Genomic DNA, 21,044 nt, shown 5'->3' with positions numbered 1-21,044 from the left:
AAAAAAAGAGAAAAAAGCGTAGATCAGGGGGGATCCCCCAAATGTCACTTTGTACATTGGATTTCCCTCTCTACCCTCCCCTTCCCCAAGCCGAGGGTCTAGATATATCGTGACGGGGACACGTTCATCTCACTTTCTAGGAAGGAATGAAAGAGGTTGCACCTGCAGCACGCGCTCCAGATTAGTTGAACATTATGTAAAAACACGTGATGTTTGTTGTGTCCTCTGCTACAACATGAATCTGAAATCTATGAACGCATACACGGCTCCTTTAAAACGGGCTTTTACTGCTTAATATGCTCAGGTACAGCCATGCATACAAAGACACCATTACCACCTCGTTACTTCCTGCGACTTCCAGCGGAGGCACTAAATTCAAATTCCATGCATGCAAAGGCACCACGATATCAGAAAACAACATAAGAAAAACACACATAAAAAAAAATAAAAAGAACACAATATCGTTGTGAACAAGTTATGTAGTGAAGCTCAGCATTATGAACATACTCAGAGTTGATTTTGGAGTGCGTACCCTGCAGATGCACTATCTATTTGGATTTGCTGGGTTTCGCTATGTTTACGAAGTAAGTTTTGCTGGTGTGAATATCATTATCAAAATAAATTGGTACACCAGTAATCTCACTCGGTAAATTCCTGTGAATTACTTCTCACCACAAATACAATGCACCAACTGGAGCCTAGCAAAAACATATCTGAACACGACCCACGTGAATGCTCAACAAATGCCCGACAAAAAGACCCAACAACCAGCCCATTCATTATGAAGTATAACTGTTATAGTTTTGACTTTCTTCTCGCTTCTGCCTCAACAACATTTTTTTCCAACAGGTCGTCTATTTCTGCTTTGCTGAAGCCGTAACTCTCCAGGATAGTGTTGGTATGTTGCCCTGCACGCGGTTCCTCGTAATCAGGTTCAGCCGGCGTCCGTGACAACCGGGGAGAAGGTCTCGGAACGATGCAGCCGTCTCCGGAAGGTGCGAACGAACGCCGTTCTGCATTATGACGATGCTCGTGGGCCTTGTGGTACGGCAGCACAGGAACGACGCAAGAGTCGCTTCCATCAAATATGCTGCACCATTCTTCCTGCGTTTTAGACTTGAATATCGTAGCAAAGAGTTGCCGACAGTCGTCCCAGTCCCCAAACTGTGTTGCGGTGTCACCTTCAAGTCCTAGTCCTACAAGAGAGAGAATTCCAAAGGCTGGTTTTATTTCAGGAACTGTAAAACAGGGTAAAATCAGACAATATTGGGTGGAAAAGCTGATTTTTTTTAGCAAGGTATAAACGATGATTCTCATATTTTAGATGAACACAAGCAGGTGGAACCGTTATCTTTTGTGGTTCGGGTTGGGTTCAGCTTTGCAGCAGTGCAAAATATCAGTTCAAACCAGTTTAAACCGGTTCAGGAAAGTGAATTCCAGTTTCCGGAATTCCGAAAAGTGAACAGTTCCGGTTCCGCGAAAAATAGGGGTTTTTAGCGGTTTTCGGTTCAGGTTCAGTTTCCGTTCCCTGAACACAAGATGTTGGAGGGGCTGTGCTCAGTGTACAGCACCTAAATTTCTCCACTGCCGATGTTTGTGGGTGGATTTTGCAGTCTATCAAGTTTGTTTTTTGGGTTTTACGTAAGTGACGTGTGAGGCAAATCAGGGAGGGCAGAAGAGCCTTCTACCTGGTTTAACTCGAAAATACTAGGATCCATTATATTTACTAAAGGTGGGGAGAAGAAATTTTACCATCTTGTATAATACTGCGTGCATACCCTGTAACAGCTTCTCGTAAAACTGTGGCTCTAGAGCCCCCACAGCCATGTACTGTCCATCCTTCGTCTCGTAAGTATTGTAAAAATGTGCTCCCCCATCCAGTAGGTCTTTGCCACGCTCGTTGACCCATATAGGAATTGACATCTTCGAGCTTCTGGATCTCCACAGGAAACTGCTCACATACGCAGCACCTTCCACCTGAACAAACGTGGCACCAAATCTGTTAGCAGAATCTCGTCAGGCAGAGCCAGAAATGTGCGGCTCACCATGCTAGCATCGATCACTTGTCCGAGGCCAGACTTGTGCCTTTCCAAGAGAGCCATACAGATGCCGAGAGCACAGAGCAATCCTCCTCCCGCAAAGTCGGCAAGTATGTTTACCGGTGGTTGCGGATTTCTGTTGTGTTCTCCGAGCATCGACAGTACACCTGTGCAAATGGTAATGCCTCTTATAATATATGCAAGAGCACGAAAATTATGGAAAGCTTAAAATTCTTATGCACTTATTGCCTGAGAGGGCCACGTAGTTGATATCATGGCCAGCCATGTGGGCGAACGGCCCGTTTTGACCAAAGCCACTGATGCGGGCATAGATAAGCCCTGGATTTGATTTTTGTAAAGTTTCTGGTCCCAGTCCAAGCCTTTCCATGACACCTATCAAGAGAAGAGAGGTTAGGTAGTCCAAATGCATCACTTAATTGATAAAGTGTTTTCATGTTGAAACTTGTACCTGGACGGTAAGGTTCGATCAACACATCAGACTTATCTGCCATTCTCTTTAGCAAAGTGATTCCCTTTTTATCTTTCATATTTATTACGATGGACATCTTGCCCCTAGAAAGCCTGTCGGCGTCCATATAAGGGTGTGGCTGCAATCGAAACAAATGTTTCGGTCAGATGAAATTTTGTATATTAAGAACATGAGCAAACAGGCAAAACAGAGGAATGGATAATGTGAAAGAGGGTTCTCATCTGTGCCTAGACTCTCTCACTTCTTTGACTGACACATTGATACAACATCTTTCAATACAGTTAGCATATATTTTACGGGACTTCAATGCGAGTAACAACATCAACGAATGAACCATCATGGAAAATAACAAGACAGGCAACACTGCAAGTGCGCCACAGACAAGGTTACCTTATCTATGCGCACAACTGTCGCTCCAAAGTCCCGCAGAACCATCCCACAGAAGGGTCCAGGTGCCAGACCTGCCATCTCAAGAACACGAACTCCTTTGAGTGCCATAGCCGGCTTCGGCGGAGAGCTTATATTTGACACTGACAAGGGCAGGAAATTGAAGCAACCACTATGAACGCGACATCACGGAAGTTTTAATATGTTTGCTGAAAGGAATAGAGGTAGCACTGTGCGTTCACGAAGTTCAAAAACCTGGCATCATTTGACCCAACCCTGACAGACAGTCAAGTTTGTTGACATTTTTGTTTATTTACGTTTCTGCTCTTTGAAGCTCCGCATCAGCGAAATGCCCGCGAAATATCTAACATATTTATTTCGCATCTAAATATCTTTTAAATATCGCACTATACTATTCCTACCGAATTTCATTCGCGGAAAATTTAAGATTACAGTTAAAGGAAGTACGCAACAAAAAGGCGGAAGAGCAGCGAAATTTCGCTGCGAGGTAGCGCCATTCATGATGGCGGCCTACTCAGAGGATTCGGGAAGCTCTCAAACATTTCACCATGTATACAGCTGCGATGTGGACGCAAACTTTAAGATCAAAGTGTAAGTGTGTTTTCGTCGCAGAACTGTTGGTTGACATTAGTGTCTCTAACTGCGTCCGACGCGATTTTGCTCTGTTGACAGTTGCTTGGTCCCACAGCTGTTACAACTATTATAAGCTTAGTACTCTTGAGAACCTCTAACATGTCTTTATTTGCAAACTGCCAACGCATAACCGCTTTTCAATGAAATTTCTGTTATGCAGGGGTACATTGGAAGGGACTCGTGAAAAGCCGAGCTACCAAGAGCTGATGAATGACCCAATGCTGAAGCATTCTGGACTGTATGATAGCAATTGCTCGGATTTAGTGGTGTCTTGTCAAGTGTTCTCGAGTGGGAAACCTCTTGCGCTTCCGACTTATACGTCTTACAAGCCATTCACAACAAGATGGAAGTGAGTTTTGACTTCGACGTTCTGTTGAATAACTGTGACACGATTGTCCCCATGTCAAGGACTTGTCGCGCCCCTCTGAGTCAGAGATAACGGAAGTCACTGTGGTTGTGCATTTTCCTTCAAATGTAGTTCATACACAATAATCTGACGCTCGATTTCAGCTGCACGTTTCCTTCCCTTTTTTGAATAGAAAATCGACCTGTTTTTATGAATACATTAACTCAGGCGTTAACAGTTATTGTAAATAGAACCACTGAAGACCGTCAATGCATTATGAACTTGCATTTTTACTGGCAGCTGGAACGAATGGCTGACACTTCCTTTGAAATTCAACGACTTACCACGCAATGCAGTCCTGGCTTTCACAGTCTGGGATGTGTACGGCCCCAGGCAGACGATGCCAGTCGGTGGTACCACAGTTTCCATATTCGGAAAATATGGGTAGGAACATTGTTGTGTATCTGACAAAAATATGATTGCTATATGATTACTACATTGTCGGTCTCTTGTCCGCAGTGCGATGAGGCAGGGCATGCATGATCTTCGTCTCTGGTTAGGCGTGGAAGCAGATGGTGGCAGCAAGACACAGACACCTGGAAAGGTTTACGGAAGCAAAGATCAGATGAGCCGCTTGGTTAAAGTGAGTCAGTTTTACGATATCAAAGTATGTCTCTGGTTGCAAAAGCTGTGTTTGGATGTCGGATTATTGCTGATATTCTGCTCTGGACATACTTGATATATGTCGTGGAACAGCATCAACCCTGGGGGTATCTTTTTATCTGCCTCATTCCTTATGAGGCAGGTAGAAAGATACACCCATGCTTAGTTTCTCTTCATTGTCTACTGCATTATGTAGTTCTGTCACACGTGGGTAGGTTAAAGCTTTTAGAGGTCTCCAGGATATCTTTAGGACAGCCATGGGGAATTTATAAATGCAACGTCTCACATAGTGAATCCAACTGTGTGGACCCTTCTATTCAGTACACAGATTTTACTGATTTGTACAAAAGTGGTACATAGCACACAAGGCAAGTTGAATGGAGTTTTGTGCAGAAGTGCTTAGTAAACTTTTAGAGAACTGATGTTCTGCGGCTGGAACAACATAGAAAGGACCAATACATACAAAGCCTCTTTCATCGTTAGTAAACTTGCCACTTGGCCACACAAATGGCCACACAAATTGGCCATTGGAAATGTTAAGAGGGCAGCATTTTTAAATTTACACAATTTATCCACAAACAACTTGACTAAGTGGCATTTTTGTATAAGCTTTTAGCGCATAATACATCCTCCAACGTATAGTTTAGCTCCCAAATATTCATTTAGTCATTTATCTTCATTACAAACCCGATACTTTAACTTGGGTGACACCGCATATCGTGGATTTTCAAGTGCTGTGACTTGAGTCCGGTTGTGTCCTTGAGTCCACACTTCAGATTTGCTCTGCCCTGGGCGCAAACTTGCCTCACGATGGCTCTGCCTATGAAGGAACATTGAACAGTGACATTACTAGGGGGTGCAAAGGGTGCAGTCTGCAGCGGGTGACGCGACGGAAGGGGGTGATGCACCACACCAGAACCACCGCTTCCTCTCTTTCTCTTAGGTGTGATAACGCCAAAAACATCATGAGCCTTTGTGAGCATGCGATTTTTTTTTTCTTGTGGTATAATGTGGTTTGTTATATATCTCCTCATATGGAGAAGGGTCCATTATCGGAAGGGAGGGGTGGTGCACACTCTGGCTGACGCATACCATAGTGACGCCACTGACATTGAATGTCCGCAGACATCCACTGCTCTATCCAAGCAAATGTACACCTGCAGACTCTCAACTAGTGAATTTCTATTCGAAAAGGACACATTTATAGAGCTAAACAGAGATAAGATCTACAGGAACTGAAAGGTTTCGCAAAAGTTGTTGGTATCTGAAAGAACTACACAGGCGTATTGCGTGACAAATTTGTTCTCTGTGTCCGTAGAAGAAAGGGTAGAGACGGGGTCTTTCTACAGGTAGAGATAACAATTTCGTTATGCGACAGGCATGCACAGTCCTTTCAGATACCAATCGCTTTTGCAAAACCTGTCGGTTACCGTAGATCTGACTTTTGCTTTTGAATGAAAATTCACTAGTTGAGCGTGTACCGTAAGTGTGTACTAGCGTGTACTAGCAAGTGTACCGTATCCTCCGTCTAACACTGTTGTCATTGTTTTCTGTGCTGCAGTCAAGTCCTTAACATGTACCAACTAGAGATGCAAAATTTCCGAAAATTTTCAATCGCTCGAAAAAAAAACGTCTTTCTCGTTTTTTTTTCCAAAAAATTGGAGGCAATGGAAACAAACGCGGTTACTGCTGAGTCGAAGCATTGCCAGCCAAGCCACAGCATACAATGAGCTAGAAACTTTAGTAGTGTTCACCCTCTAGGCATAAATTCAGAGCAGAGCATCTCATGAGACTGCTGTCCACTCAGCGATAATGGAATATATTGGATGATATATAATGGATAGGATATGATGGTAATGGATGAGATATAATGGATAATAATTGGAACAACCCGTCCACTCCGACCAGAACTCCGACATTATGTGAACGCGATGGCGATCACTTGGAGCAGCCAGATGGAGCTCTAAGTTGGTGGTTGTTGGCGGATTAGAGGCACCTAAGGCACTGGTGGCGGGTTGGAATGCGTCGAAGGCACGAAAATTTACATTTTTGAATTTTGTTGCCTGGAAATTTTGGGCAATTTTTCCGGAGGCGAGGAAAAAACCCGAAAAAAAAACGTTTTTTTCTCCAAAATTTTCTTTTTTTTTTCCGGGCCTTCGCATCTCTAGTACCAACTCTCCCAGTACAGTCCTCTGAGACACATAAACTGTCTGTTGAGTGGCATCGTTGCTTTCAGTATCCCATCCGCTGTTGCCGTACCTGAGTATGACATTACTCTCAGGTGCAGGGGTTAACACATATTGTGACTTAACTGTGTGCTCTTTCTCTTGATTCCCAGCTGAGCAAAAAGCACCGCAATGGTCACCTTATGAAAGTGGACTGGCTCGACCGTCTGACCTTTCGAGAAATTGAGGTTGTGAACAACAACGAGAAGTGCAGTTCCAACCAAATGTTTCTCATGATCGAGTTCCCCAGGATTGTTCACGAGAATGTGGAATACTCTGTGGTTTACTTTGAAAAGGTAGGAGAACCCAGAACGTTCAGCTTTCTTTTTTTTTTTTTTTTTATCCCTCTCACATTTTGTGCTGAGGGCTGTTGATTGTATGTAGGATGGCAGTGAACCGTGCCAGTATGCAGCTCCCAACGAAATAGTTACCATACCAGATCCTGACGTGAGCCTGGTGAGTGCGTTTTCACTAACATCTGCTCACTTTCTGTGTGAAAGCTTTTTGCACCTGTGCACTTGTTTTTACTTGTAGAATACAAATGACAGTGAACGATTTCATGGAGCGTCATTCCCACAAAAATGTCCAGAACCCACAAATGCCCTGCTAAAATTACCTACAAGCCCATTACACAAGCTCCTACTCCTTTGCTAAACACGGAGAAACCCTCTTGCACTGCTCTTTGCCTTGTTGCTATATCTGATAACCTGCTGATAGCGAACGATGTGAATCGTTGATTTTTCGTATGCTGCTTCTTTGCATAGAGCCTTTTTTTAAGCTACATTAATTCTGTACCTAAATCAGGGGTCGAAACCGTTATTTTTTGGGGTTCGGTTCAAGTTCCGGTTCAACGTTATCGGTTCGGGTTCAGCGCAACCAAACTAACGGTTGGAACCGATATTAATTGGTTCGAACAGGTTTACATGTGCTGTGCTAATCAGTGTATCACATGTGAGAGGTAATATCAGGTTGCGGCGATGGCTTGCTCCTCCTTCCTTCCTCTTATTCCCTCACATCTACACTTCATAGGAAACAAAGAACTATGCAATTCACAGCAGATCATCTTTTACTGTACCGAAAAAGGTCCGGGTAATTGCGCACAGCATACAATTGAACTCCATTGCAAAAGGTTATCACCGATTTAGAAAAAAAAAAAAAAAGAGACAGAGGCAAGAAAGTGGTCGCGTAGTAGATAGGAGTTTCCCAGAGTTCCATGCACAGACCGGCACGTTGCTCCCCGTTGAAAATAGGGCGAGATGCCAGTCCTGTGTTTCCTTCCTCCATGCCCTGGACCACACGCGAACCTCTTCCCTGTGGTCGCTAGAGGTCTGTGTTGCTTCTGGATATCATTGTGAACTATTAAAATTTTCGTCGCCTTCATACTGCGACGCTGAATGAGAGGAAGCAGCCAAGGCATTAGTGCAAAGAGTAGCTGTCGTGTAGCACATCTTTTTTTTTCTACAGCTCGGGTCACAAAAATGTACGGGATGTCGTGAACCTTTTGGAGGTGAGGCTCTAAGAGGCGGATGGACTCACCACTTCTTGGTTTATCAATTTGTCCGCTCCATAAATTCGGAAAAATTCCGAGCGATGCAGGGAGCTGGTTGCGGCACTCGAGTGGAAAGGTATATGCGTTTTTACCGTCTGGCGAACCGGTTACCGCATCATATTTTTTCGGTTCAGTTCCGGTTCGTTCAAGGGGAAAAAAAAAAACGTTTACGGTTCGGGTTCGGTGCGGCAAAAAATAACGTTTTTTTGCGGTTTTCGGTTACGGTTCAGTTCCGGTTTCGACCCCTGACCTAAATAGTGCCCCTGGTGGAGCATGGCTATTTTATTGATGTTGCTATGAAATCGTGATATTTCTGCACGAATGGGAAGCATGTAATAAGCAACCCGTGCTAAAAATGTGTGTTTAGTACTGAAATAAAACCCTCAGCAATTATTTTGAGTGATTTTTCTACCTATCTAGTGTTCAGGTATGCATATAGGTACTGCAAAAGCTACAAGATAGTGAAGTGTTATACCTCTTCCCCCACTGGAAGCTTGGAACCCCCCAGAGGTCGATTTCCTGGGAAATGACCGTTCACGGTGCACCTCAGTGCTCTTTGATTGCTCAGTGATTGATGAAGCATGTAACGATGAGCGTAACACTTGAATCTCGCAGTGCACAGTTGCGTATATTGGTTAAAGAATGGTGGTTGATGAAACGGCACCAGCATTGGGTTCAGGTCCACACCCAGTCCACACATTCTCATCAACGTGGCAAGCCTTGCTCAGACACACAAGCGCACTCACTCACCCACCTTCTGTGCATGCAAGAATGGATCATTATTTTTCACATGTCGCAGTGATTCCTTACGAGATAGACCACACAGCGAAATTTACCATAACTCAAATTCTTAGTGCCATACCAAGTGCCGACACATATATGTTCGAGACGCAAAAAAAGTTTTTTTGCAGAAGCAATTTAACGCGCAGTTCTTTTTCTAACCGCCTGTTTTCTTTTTTTTTTTTTTCATGCGTATTCCTCCGATATCAATCAAACCGTACCACCAATGAAGTAAGGGGACACATCGCGCGTGATCGGGCTTCCAGCCGTCAATACCACCGGGTCGCATTGTGTACAGCTGTCCTTCAAACGTAACACCTGTCTCACCCCCTTTCCCCCCTCTCCTCTCACCTGGAAGGTCCCATATTGCTAAACACCTGCCCACTTCCTCTCCTCCATGGAGGCACGACAGGCTCATTTCTTCGCGCATGACGAAATTCAGCTGGCACACGAGCATGTCCTCAGTACTGTACACAAAACAAGGCGAAAGGATCAACGGCCTCGGCGATCCGCCGAACGCCTGGCCTCCGGAGCCCGAGGGCTCGAATGCCGCCACGTCGCGCGGGAGCTCGTGCGGCATGCACGAGTGTTTGCGCCTGTATGACATGTCAAGTGACATCTTGCGTCGAACTTTTCACTCCATCAAGGTGAAAAAAAAAAAAGGGGCTATGGCATATTGCATCTGTGATGGCATATTGCATCTTGTTCCTTCTTTGTGCACCTGCGAAGACAGTTTTTCTTCAGTATGCCCTGTTGCATATTGTGCATACGTTGTTTGTGAATCTGTTATTGTTCTGAAAGCATCTTTTTCACCTTTGTTTGCAAACAGGAAAATCTGGTCGAGAGCAAACACCATAAACTTTCTCGTAGTTTGAGGTCTGGCCTGACGGACAAGGATTTGAAGCCGAATGCTGCGATGCGAGACCAGCTCAATGTATGTATAATTTCGTTTTCTTCTTTGCTCGCACTTTCTTCTTGCTGTGCGACATCCTTGAGTTTGCTTTAACGTAGCATCCCTAGCACTTAAGGTTAAGCAGGAAAGTGCTTCTCTGGCAGAGCAACAAAAACGACCTGCCGATCTACTGTTTCTTTTTTTTTTTTTGCCAACGCCATTTCGTCATGTTATATTGGCACAGTCCCTTTTCTGAAAACTGCATCAAACACACACCAGGGGAACAGGTTCTATCATTGTGCTGAGCTCCTGTCTTTCATAATAAAGATGTTCACTAGTCAAACTTAGTGAGGACAATGCCCCAGGAGTGCGCTATTGCAGCTATAAGGTGGACAACTTCACCTTGGATATATATTGCCATTTATTGTAATTGAAAAAAAAAGGGAATTTTTCTATCTTATAAAATTCTATCCATATACCGTTATGCTAGAATAGCAGTAAATATGGTGAATCTTCATTTCCAGTAAGGGTTTGGATTTGACTATTGTTGTTGTTGAGCACTGGCTGTGTAATGGGTCTCTGGATATAGTACCAGCCAGTAACTCAATTTTTTTAAATGGTTTGAGCATAACTTGCTTCTGTTTGGTCTGAATGAAACATTGTCTGCTCTCAAGGCTATCGTGAATTACCCATCGACGAAACAACTCTCCATTGAAGAACAAGACCTAGTTTGGAAATTCCGGTTTTATCTCACTAGCCAGAAAAAAGTAAGTGCTGCAATCAAATGGCAACTTCACGCGTTCACTGTTTATTGGTGCTGTGGAACCCTATTACTACTTTGCGCCCCCAAAATTTAGCGAATTGGGCGCAGTCAGTATATTCGCGGCCACTAATATTTGGGAATGCCACTGAACACTCCGGATCGCCGTTTATACTCCGTCCGTTGAAAACGTGGATCGTTGACCTCCATTTGTTGGAAGCATGTCGAAGCGATGGACAGTGATTTATCCAAACCCCCCCCCCCCCCAAAAAAAAAAAGAAAAGAAAAAGCTGGAGGAGACCCCCATAAAATTTTGTGAGGCTGCCCAATATTTCAACAAAAGCATGTAAATACACCTCCTTGCAAAGCCCCCCCCCCTTAAGGACGAAATTCTGGGTAAACCACTGGCACTGGAGAATAAGCCGCTGAGACAGAAAATGAGGGACGAGGACGACAATGCCCCTTTGCACCTTGCCCTAAGGCCCCCAGTGATCAGGAAGCTCCACATTTATCTTTTGTCGTGTTTATCTTGCGTTTTCATCTTTACGTTTTAATCGCGTTTATCATACCACGGTCATCGGTTGTCTAGTTGACCATGGAGTGTGCACATTGAAGGTGAGCTTGTACCAGTGGTTCAAGCCAGTAAAATTTTTAAAAGCCAAAGTAAAAGCCAAAGATTTTGCAAATTTCACGAAAATTAAGGGGGCGCGAAATAATAGGGTTCTACAGCGTATTACCTGTATACGTATATCAGACTCTCTATTGCGTTCTTAGGCCTTAGCGAAGTTCGTGAAGTGTGTCAATTGGTCAGTGCGGAATGAGGCCGCTCAGGCGCTAGAACTGCTACGGGCGTGGCAGCCCATGGATGTGGAAGATGCCCTGGAGCTTCTTGGCCCCGACTTCCAGCACCCCGAAGTGCGCCATTATGCTGTAGCGAGGCTGCAGCAGGCAGACAGCGATGACCTCTTTTTGTACCTGCTACAATTGGTGCAAGCCCTCAAGTACGAACACTGCGAAGAGGTGCTGAATTCTGCACCACCGCAGGCTGAAAGTGGATCTCCTACGCCAGGTGAAAGAGGAGATAGGTAGGTGACGTGTTTGAAATCGAAATGTCATTATTTGACATCATATTACAGCATGGAATGAGCTGCACATGAAATTGTACAGCTGCGTGCAGTATTTACTGTGGTCAATGATAATTTGTTTTTTCGCTTATCTAATGATGTTATCATGAGCTACATGTATATCTGTGTATTTACAAAGACTCAAAACCACTTGTTTTCTTTGAATGAGTATGCTTAACGTTGGTGTCCTTACTTAGGCTAAGCATTAGTGGATCAGATGGGTTACAACGAACAGACCCGCATTCAGACGTTTTGAGGAACCCAGGCGTCGTTTCATGTGGGGAAGATTCTTTTGTCCCAGAAAGTGCTCGAACTGGACAACATTCTGAGGTCAGTTCAGCTATTGTTAATTTTGTACTACTGGGGGGAGCAAAAATAGGGTAAAACTGGGAAATATTGGGTGGAAAATCAGATTCGGACGAACACCAGATGCCAAGAGGTTGTGTTGAATGTGCAGTGTTTAGCGTTCTCCAGTGTGTGTATATTAGTGGCTGAATTTGCACTTTTGCAGGTTTGTAGTCCAGGTTTTTGGCGTTTTATCCTAATTGTCGATGGTGCAAATCTGGGCTTTTACCCTAAAACACAAAGCTCTAGGTACAATTAATGTTGGTAATATCAGACGGAACCACGCATGCCACTGCAGACTGCATTGGTCGTACCCCTGGATGAATAGGATAAAAGTTATCTATTATTTTCATTATTCATTTATTTGGTCATCTATATTATCTAGAGGGGTGACTCTCATTATGAAGGCGTTGTTTTCTGCTTGGCGCTGCCACCAGGGTGGCTCCCTTCCCCCTTCGCAGGCTGGGGCTGCGTTCAAGTTAACTTTGATGTGCATCGTACAACAATGAAATGCAAGGAGAAAGGAGGAGTATACGATAGAAGGAGGGTATACGATAGAGGAAGTGAAACAGTTTACCAATGTCAAGTACACACCAGCTTGCTTGCATTACTTTTCTGTCCAATGGCGATGTAAGTTGGGTGAGGGTGGTAACTATCGACTGCACAGCGCTCTTTTGCTGCAACAATTTGCTCAGCAAAGAACCCACACAATTTATATTTCAGTGCGACCTCGCAACCTTTCTAATCAACAGAGCGTGCAGCAGCGACACTTTAGCCAATTACTTTTACTGGTAAGCCCGTACACGCATGCACGTGGCCAGAGCCATTCCAACAGATTATCTTCTGTCTTTCAAGGTACCTTCACGTAGAAAGCGAAGACCAAGACAACGTGGTAAAGGATTCGAGAGTGAAAGAAATGTACCTGGCTGTCATGAAGAGGTTTAACTACTGCTTACTACGAGTACGTGAATATCATACTGGGATAGTGAGCTCTTCAAGCATCACTTGCTTCACCTTTTGCCGACTTATTATTGGCAATTTATTATTGGCATTATAAATAATTGGGATGCATACAGTCTGCAGTTCCTGCACGGAGCGATATATGAAGAGAAATGTTACGTGCACTGACAAGGTGATTCTCCAGCTTGGTGGGTCTCACATAGTAAAATACGTAGAACTCTGGAAATATGTTGATTTTGAGCCAAAAGACCCGCAGGAGAGTTGTTTGTAGTCAGGTGCTTCTGTCAGGCATATTTGTCTCAGTTACGCTGGGGAGCGTTCTTTCCTTTCAACGCAATGAACTTTTGTGATATACTTAGGGTCGGCCTTTTTCGGGCTAAATGCTTTTTCCAGATTCGGTGGAGGAAAGTCTGGTGCCATTTTTAAATCCGAAATTCGAGATGAAGTCATGCGCTATTTATGCATTTGGGTGTTTCTCTTTATTTTTTCATGCCAGTGGGTGGACCTTTCTTTATCATCTTAGCTACCCTTTTGGTCAGTGGCTGACACGTGACAAAGTCTGGGAGGTCTCGATGGAAGAGTCACGTCGACGATCGACGCGTGATTGGAATTCGGGGAGAAGTCAAGTTTAACCCGAATCGTTCGTAAACTGATTCGGGAGGAACCGGGCTTAACTCCTTGCGGATAACTCGAATATAATTGCGGATAACTCCTCTGGGTTTAACTCCTTGCGGATAACTCGAATATAATTGCGGATAACTCCTCCGGGTTTAACTCCTTGCGGATAACTCGAATATAATTGTGGATAACTCCTCTGGGTTTAACTCCTTGCGGATAACTCGAGATATATTTGATGTTTGCAGGGTAACCGCGAATACAAGCTGCGGCGTGCAATGTTAAGCAAACAGCAAACATTTGTGAGTCACTTGGTTAACCTGATGAAGATAGTGGCCAGAGAAAATGGAAATCGACGCAAGAAGGTATCGGCTGGGTGTCCCGTGACCCCTTTTAAGGTCTACAAAGTTGTCACTGTCATTACAGACTGAGAAGTTGCACTCATTATTGCTGGAACCAGACTCTCAGTCGTTGGTGCGCTTTCCGGATGCATTGCCGCTACCTCTGGACCCCGGTGTTCGAGTGCGGGGCCTCTTGCCGACCAAATCTGCCCTCTTCAAATCTGCCCTCATGCCTTGTCGACTGACGTTTGTCACGGAAGACGACCAGGAATATGTAGCTATTTTTAAGCATGGAGACGACCTGCGACAGGATCAGCTTATACTGCAGATAATCACGCTCATGGATAAGGTACGTTACTCTCACGATTCATCTGGACCCACTACGGCTTTTTATTGTTACAATGTTCTGTGGTACACCCCACCTAAAACCGTGTTTCTCGTCCAAGTCCTCTTCCCAATTTCCCTTCACTCGCAGTGTCCTATAAGAGGTGAGAGACAATTACCAGTTTCATTTCCACCATACTGATGCTGGTCTCAAATGAGAGCCTGTTAGAGGCTGCACAACAGAACACATTTGCGAACATGATTTATATTGCAAAACAAACATATTTTTGCCAAAGTGCCTTTTGACAAAATTTTTGCCAAAACTTCCCTTTTCCTTGATAAAGTCATCCGATAAATACTTCCCGATTAGTAGTTGGAAAATTAGTTGTACGTAGTTTCATCCCGTGTTGCGCACAGTAGTTGCTGTCAATTTTGCCCACTGAGTCTGAGAAAACCATAAGACTTCGAGTCATTAAACACTATTTTAAAGGAGCCACGCAGCTCCTTGCAGTTTCCAGAAAAAAACTGTTTTTTTCCTTCTCAAACCACATGTCTGTCACGACATCCAATCCAAAATATACTCCCTGAAACAGAGGCTGTGTTCTGCACATAACGTTGGTCTCGTCATAGCATGTGAGATAGAAATGCTCACACATTCTACTATGAGACAATTGATGTTCTGAGGCTGGAACACATATAGAAAGGACAAATATACATACAAAGCCTCAAATGCCTAAGAAATTAATGATGAAAGATTGAAGTCACTGAAAAGGTTAGCCAGCTGTAGGACTCGAACCAACATTCTACTATGTTCATGTCCACCCTCACATAGTGATCCTACATTCTTGGACTGCGACACGACCTGCACATAGGAAAGTGTGCTTCATGCACGTTGGGATCAAACGTCAGCTCTTCATGCTCCAAGTGCACTACGCTTGTATTTCATGTTTGAAAACGCTATGTACTCATCAAACAATCTGTTACAGACAAACACGGGTCTCCTTCTTAGGGTCCTGCACTGTTCCTTTATGTCATGCTTTTGACTAAAGATGCTCTTGATCCTGATTCCGACTGTTTTTGTGCATACAGTTGCTCAGGAAAGAAAATCTGGACCTGAAGCTCACACCTTACTGCGTACTAGCCACTAGTACAAAACATGGTATGCTTTGACATGAACTTCTGCGAGAATTGTGATGCGTAATCGTGTGAATTTGAATACCCTAGGATTTGTACAGTACATAGAATCAACATCTGTGGCGGAAGTATTAGCGTCAGAGGACACAATTCAGAAGTTCTTCCGAAAGCACGCACCATCCGAAACAGGACCCTACGGGATCTCTCCCGACGTGATGGACACCTACGTCAAGTCATGCGGTACGCCCACATTTAAAAAAAAATAATCTTGTCATTTTGCTACGCAGATGTTAGAAGCAAGGCTTGTTAAGTGTGAGCTTTTTACTCATCGTTAGAGCCTGAGGTTTTAGGGTTTTACCCGATTCTTCCCCGAATTTGCACCCCGAATTGAAGGTTGCCTCTTTAGGGTGAAACCCCGATTTTTACCTGGCAAATTGCCCTCACTGGGATGTCTGTAGGAATGCACTAATTTACTTGTTTGGCAGAAAAATTCAGTTACATCACCGTTCGTACCAAACCACAACAGTTAGTTTGAGTAACTGAGCCCGATTTTGCCCCAAATTTAGCATACTGGAAGTTTTTTCACCCGAATTCACATTAATTTAGTGCACATGTTTATTTACCCAATTTTTACCCCCCGAATTTAGAAAAAAATATTTCCCGAAAACTTCAGGCTCTACTCATCGTCCTACATTCTTGTTCGTTTTTTGTTCTTTTTTTAATGTACTCAAAGCTACAAACAGTCTTTTCTTCGCTTAAACTGCCAAAAAGATGTTCATGAAGGCCCTACAAAAATGCTGTGGGCACATCACTTAGAAAATTGCCAACTAATGCTTCAACTTGGTTCAAAATCTACTGGGACACAAAACCTTACTTGGGAAACTATCTCATCACATCACTGCATCTCATCATATGGGTGGAGTTCTAGAACATGCTTGGGCGGTGGAGGTAGCAAAACATGTGGATAGTCGGATTTTAGGTCTATGACCAGTGGTGCCCTGCATTTGGTCATTTTAATGTCTTCGGTACTTCATCTATCACTTGATAAAAAAACATGCGACGTAAAAGTTGGGTGACCTAATGAAGTTTTTCACATGCCACACAGCGGGTTACTGTGTAATAACTTACCTTCTTGGAGTTGGTGACAGGCATCTAGATAATCTTCTACTCACAAAAACAGGTCAGTTCTACACTAATCACAGTTTGAAGACTAGGGTTCAACAGCATATCTTTACACTTTTAGGAAAGCTCTTCCATATTGACTTTGGGTACATCTTGGGACGAGACCCAAAGCCTCTACCTCCACCCATGAAGTTGAGCAAGGAGATGGTTGAAGCCATGGGAGGAATCAACTCGGAGCATTATCAGGAATTCAGGAAACAGTGTTACACAGCGTTCCTGCACTTACGGAGGTAAGCACGGTTTATTCCATAGGGATGTGCATTTTTTTGGTATACGCCGCTTGTGGCATAAAAAAGGCAAACTATATGTGCATTTCAACACATCGTCATCACACTTGTGCAAAAAATTGGCCGAGAAATTATTCGTAAAACCTCACAGGAGTGTTGTAGATTTCATTATTTTTATTTTTTTATTTTATTTATGCGAATACCTCAAATGCCCGCGAGGGGCGTTACATGAGGGGGGTGTTGCAATTATGCAAGTTGTAGCGATGAAACAGTATTTAGAAACTTTATACTATTTCTGCCTTAGGACATCTTTGTCTGCTGCTAAACTATTGCTATGAATCTGCGGACAAAATGCATATTACTCATCCCAAATCAAACCCTGCACCTTTCAAAATTGAGCCTATGGAAACCCGTCTTTCCCCTTTTTTCCTTTTCTCCCACTGCCACGAACAGGCAACCTGCATATTGAAGCAAGTGGCTGTGCTTTCTAGCTCCTCTGCACGCCTTTCCCTGTCTCATTCTGATACGGGAGATCTGTTTATTTGCTAGCTTTGCCTTCTGATTATGCAGTGGGAATATACAGTGAATGTGGAGCTCCTCCATGAGCAGTATTAAATAATGGCTTCCTCGTTCGAGCTTTACCAGTCCTACCCGGCAGAACTCAGGAAAACGTGTTCTGCAGTAACATGGTCATCTTTTCTTTCTATACAGGCATGCCAACTTGATACTAAACTTGTTCTCTCTTATGGTGGATGCAAGTGTGCCAGACATAGCCCTCGAACCGGACAAAACCGTGAAGAAGGTGATCTTACGTCCCGCTCTAAATTGGATGTCACCATGACTCTATTTCACTTTCACCCCTACAGGTTCAGGATAAATTTCGCCTGGATCTAACGGACGAAGAAGCGGTGCACTATATGCAAAATCTGATTGACGTGAGCGTTAGTGCTGTTATGCCAGCTCTCGTGGAGCAGATTCACAAGATTGCTCAAGTAAGAAACACAATGACATTGTGGTGCTAAAGTGACAGACCTGAATCAAAACAAAAAAAAATTGACATGAAAAAAAAGGGTATTACTCACGTACTACGATCGATAAACATCGGTGTATGCTCAACTTTATGGATTACATTTATTAGTTTATTTGTTGTAGATTTATATGTATAATGCATATTTATTTAAGCACACATTTACATACCTGAAGGGAAACAATATTGAAATATTTCAAGTGGTATTCAAAATAATTTACTGTGCGTTCCTATAGGCATCTTTCCTTTACAAATTACAGTTACACACCCAGTTGATGCTTGTGTACAGTGCGTACAGCAAGTACATCGCATATTAGGGTTTCTTGTTTTCGGCGATTATATTTTCCGAGGTATTACGAGGCAGGGCGAAGGTGGGTGACAAAGAGAAAGCATCCTGTTATCTCACGATGTTATAAGCAAATTCAAACTAGCATCACTGTAAATTTGGCTTTGCGTTCATTTTTTTACACATTTTGGGAGGTTTCAAAAATTATAATCACCGAAAACGAGAAACCCTACATATGTTCAATTAAAGTTTTCCATTGACAATTGCCATTTAGTTTGGCGTAATTTTTTTACAACATTGACGTGCCAATATAGCCTTGCAGTCTGCATATTGTTATTGTTGCTTCGCTTCTGCTTGGGCAGACAAGGTATTAATGCAATTAATTCATAAAAGACAAAATTTAGCTATTCAGAAATTGATAAGCAGTCCTAGATCTGTGCCAACTGTAGCTTGTACACAATATTGATAGTAGGTATTGTGAATAGATAAATATTGAGAATAGATAAATTCTGTAGCCGCTACATGTTACCCTGTCCTGCTTGACGTTTTAGCAGCTTAAAACGACTAGTGCTCTCTGTGGCTTGTGAATATCCAATTTACCCATTCACCCAAGATGAACATACTATTACTCCAAACGGTGGCTTGGCTAGAAAAATATTTTGGGAGCGGTTCTATAGGTACTGTACATGGGGGAGGAGGACTTCACCTTCATTTCCCGCTCCCAAATGCAAATAAGATTTTGGGGTGGGATGTTGGGTTTGAACCCTCCAAAAACCCCTCCCTGGCTACGCCACCGACCCTGAACACGCTCTTCTGAAGTAAATGATGTGCGCAGGGCTAACACTTTTGGGATTCTGACAACTTTTTTTACATGCGATTTGTAATTCTTTGTACAGTACTGGAGGAGGTGATGTCAACCTACCCTAAATGAGAAAGGAAATGGACCACAACGAACACTGAATCGTGCCGAGACAGCCTGGTGCTACGTGTTCGTCAGAGTGCGTGCAGCATTGAAAGTGTCACAGAGACTCCTATTTTTTGTACTGGAAGGGACAGGCATTGTCTGGCATATATCCTTGTACATAAGAGATTATGTGTAGAGATAGTGTGTGTAAATTTTCTAAATTATTCTCAAGAGCAGACAATGCGACCAAATGTTTTACGTGGACTGTGATAACATCAGTGTCTTTTTTTTTTTTCTTGGCTTCGCACAGCACTGCGTCAGTTGTTTGGATAGTCATTTTTTATTGTGAAAATAAAGTACAAAGGGTTTTTGGCTAAAAACTTCAGAACTGATATCTGGCTCGATTTTACATAATTAACATGCACCTCTATCCATACAGCATACGTACTCTACTTGGCATACAATACATGTAACGCTGCGTCACCCGTTGTCACAAGGTACGTTGTGGTGGACTGGTCTGCGCTGTTCTGGCTACAATCCCTTTACATTCCTGAAAACCAACGTTGCGCTTATGAAATACTCGATGCTGCTGTGTCCGTATGCATTTACAAAAGAAAAGACATAGCGGGGCTTCATGAAAATCACAGAACCATGGCTGCAGCAAAATGAGTATACTATGACAACTACTGCTGAAAAGAAAAGAAAAAAAATCCATGGGGTCTGAATATTGTGGGAGATGTTGATAAAACTGTAAAGGTTACCATTGTATAATATGCCTGGAAAGACTTCTGCCACGTGCTAGATCAGTACCTTTTCAAATTTTCGTGTCTGCTGATCAGTGTTGTCCACAATGGTCTTCAGCCGCAGCCTTCCAACGGAAACTTCTGTCTCTAACCTACTGTTCTCCTTCTTACATTCCTCTAGGTGAGCTTGGAGCTGTTGTTTATGGTGTTCCATGAGAGGATAAATATGATCTTCTATGTCCCTGTTTGGATCGCGTGACGGTCGCCTGTAAAGGAACGTAGTGTGTGTATTTATGTATTTGCATACGAGTGCTCTGCACACGCCAGAAAGGAAAAGGGTGTCCTTTAAACCTTGTTTGGTTTGTATGGGATTATGGAGGGGGTTATCTGAGCCCGAGCTGCCTTGCTACTCCAGACACCTTACCACGCAATCTGTCCCGTCCAGTTCGTTTGTTCTTTCTCCAACAAAGACAGGAGATAGATTTTCTCTGCGAGGCGTTGTTCGTCAACCAGGGCTTCCATGTCCTCTTTTACGGTGGCGAGCAATTGAGCAGCAATCTTGTCAGAAGCGGACCTAAGTCTCTCTCTACGCCCGGATGTGCTCTCCGCGCACAAGCAGGTGACGGACTCCCTGAAAAAAGAAGGGAGTACATTGGTACTCCGACGGTAAGTCGTGTTGTTAAACTTGGGGGTTGTCTTACCTAAAAGACTTAACACTACGGCTTACGGTGTGCAACAAGGCTTCATAAAATCTATTCACTTCTACATTTTCTTGGTACTTCGACTTTTCGGCAGTGCTATGTTCACTGGCGCAGTGGTTTTCGCCATTATCGGCGTTCACCTTCGAGCTTCCATCATCCAACTCCCCACTGTCATCCTTGACCCTGACCATTTCTTTCTGCGTCCTCTGAGCCATCCGATCTGAGCAAATCTGAGCTTTATGCTTTATCGACTTTAAATCCAAACAGCAAACTTCAAAACAACCAATAACAACCACCGATCCCGCTCGTGGTTCCCGCTGATGACGATGATCATCGTGATGATCAG

The 21,044-nt window shown here is 43.5% G+C and overlaps 3 protein-coding genes across 3 annotated transcripts; 1 reads left to right on the top strand and 2 right to left on the bottom strand.

Moving 5' to 3' along the window:
* Nucleotides 1-267: 267 nt before the first annotated feature.
* On the bottom strand, nt 268-3,237 carry LOC135388824 (alpha-methylacyl-CoA racemase-like). The gene is made up of 6 exons (XM_064618651.1): nt 2,920-3,237; nt 2,509-2,647; nt 2,289-2,432; nt 2,046-2,206; nt 1,779-1,977; nt 268-1,196 (listed from the first exon to the last, which is right to left on the bottom strand). The coding sequence occupies exons 1-6, from the start codon at nt 3,025-3,027 to the stop codon at nt 796-798; spliced, it is 1,152 nt and encodes a 383-aa protein (XP_064474721.1). The 5' UTR covers nt 3,028-3,237; the 3' UTR covers nt 268-795.
* On the top strand, nt 2,969-19,646 carry LOC135388820 (phosphatidylinositol 3-kinase catalytic subunit type 3-like). Its single transcript, XM_064618645.1, has 21 exons — nt 2,969-3,528; nt 3,731-3,919; nt 4,217-4,360; nt 4,436-4,559; nt 6,918-7,100; nt 7,189-7,260; nt 9,963-10,067; nt 10,700-10,792; nt 11,560-11,870; nt 12,107-12,239; nt 12,978-13,045; nt 13,110-13,215; nt 14,078-14,194; nt 14,256-14,519; nt 15,584-15,653; nt 15,719-15,868; nt 16,734-16,808; nt 16,872-17,040; nt 17,749-17,839; nt 17,904-18,029; nt 19,247-19,646. The coding sequence occupies exons 1-21, from the start codon at nt 3,437-3,439 to the stop codon at nt 19,259-19,261; spliced, it is 2,697 nt and encodes an 898-aa protein (XP_064474715.1). The 5' UTR covers nt 2,969-3,436; the 3' UTR covers nt 19,262-19,646.
* Nucleotides 19,574-21,031, bottom strand: LOC135388826 (uncharacterized). Its single transcript, XM_064618655.1, has 4 exons — nt 20,699-21,031; nt 20,422-20,628; nt 20,065-20,263; nt 19,574-19,804 (listed from the first exon to the last, which is right to left on the bottom strand). The coding sequence occupies exons 1-4, from the start codon at nt 20,911-20,913 to the stop codon at nt 19,745-19,747; spliced, it is 681 nt and encodes a 226-aa protein (XP_064474725.1). The 5' UTR covers nt 20,914-21,031; the 3' UTR covers nt 19,574-19,744.
* Nucleotides 21,032-21,044: the final 13 nt, after the last annotated feature.

Source organism: Ornithodoros turicata, chromosome 3, assembly GCF_037126465.1.
Source record: "Ornithodoros turicata isolate Travis chromosome 3, ASM3712646v1, whole genome shotgun sequence".
Taxonomy (NCBI): domain Eukaryota; kingdom Metazoa; phylum Arthropoda; class Arachnida; order Ixodida; family Argasidae; genus Ornithodoros; species Ornithodoros turicata.
The sequence above is the reverse complement of the archived record's forward strand: the minus strand, read 5'-3'. Positions and strand labels throughout refer to the sequence as shown.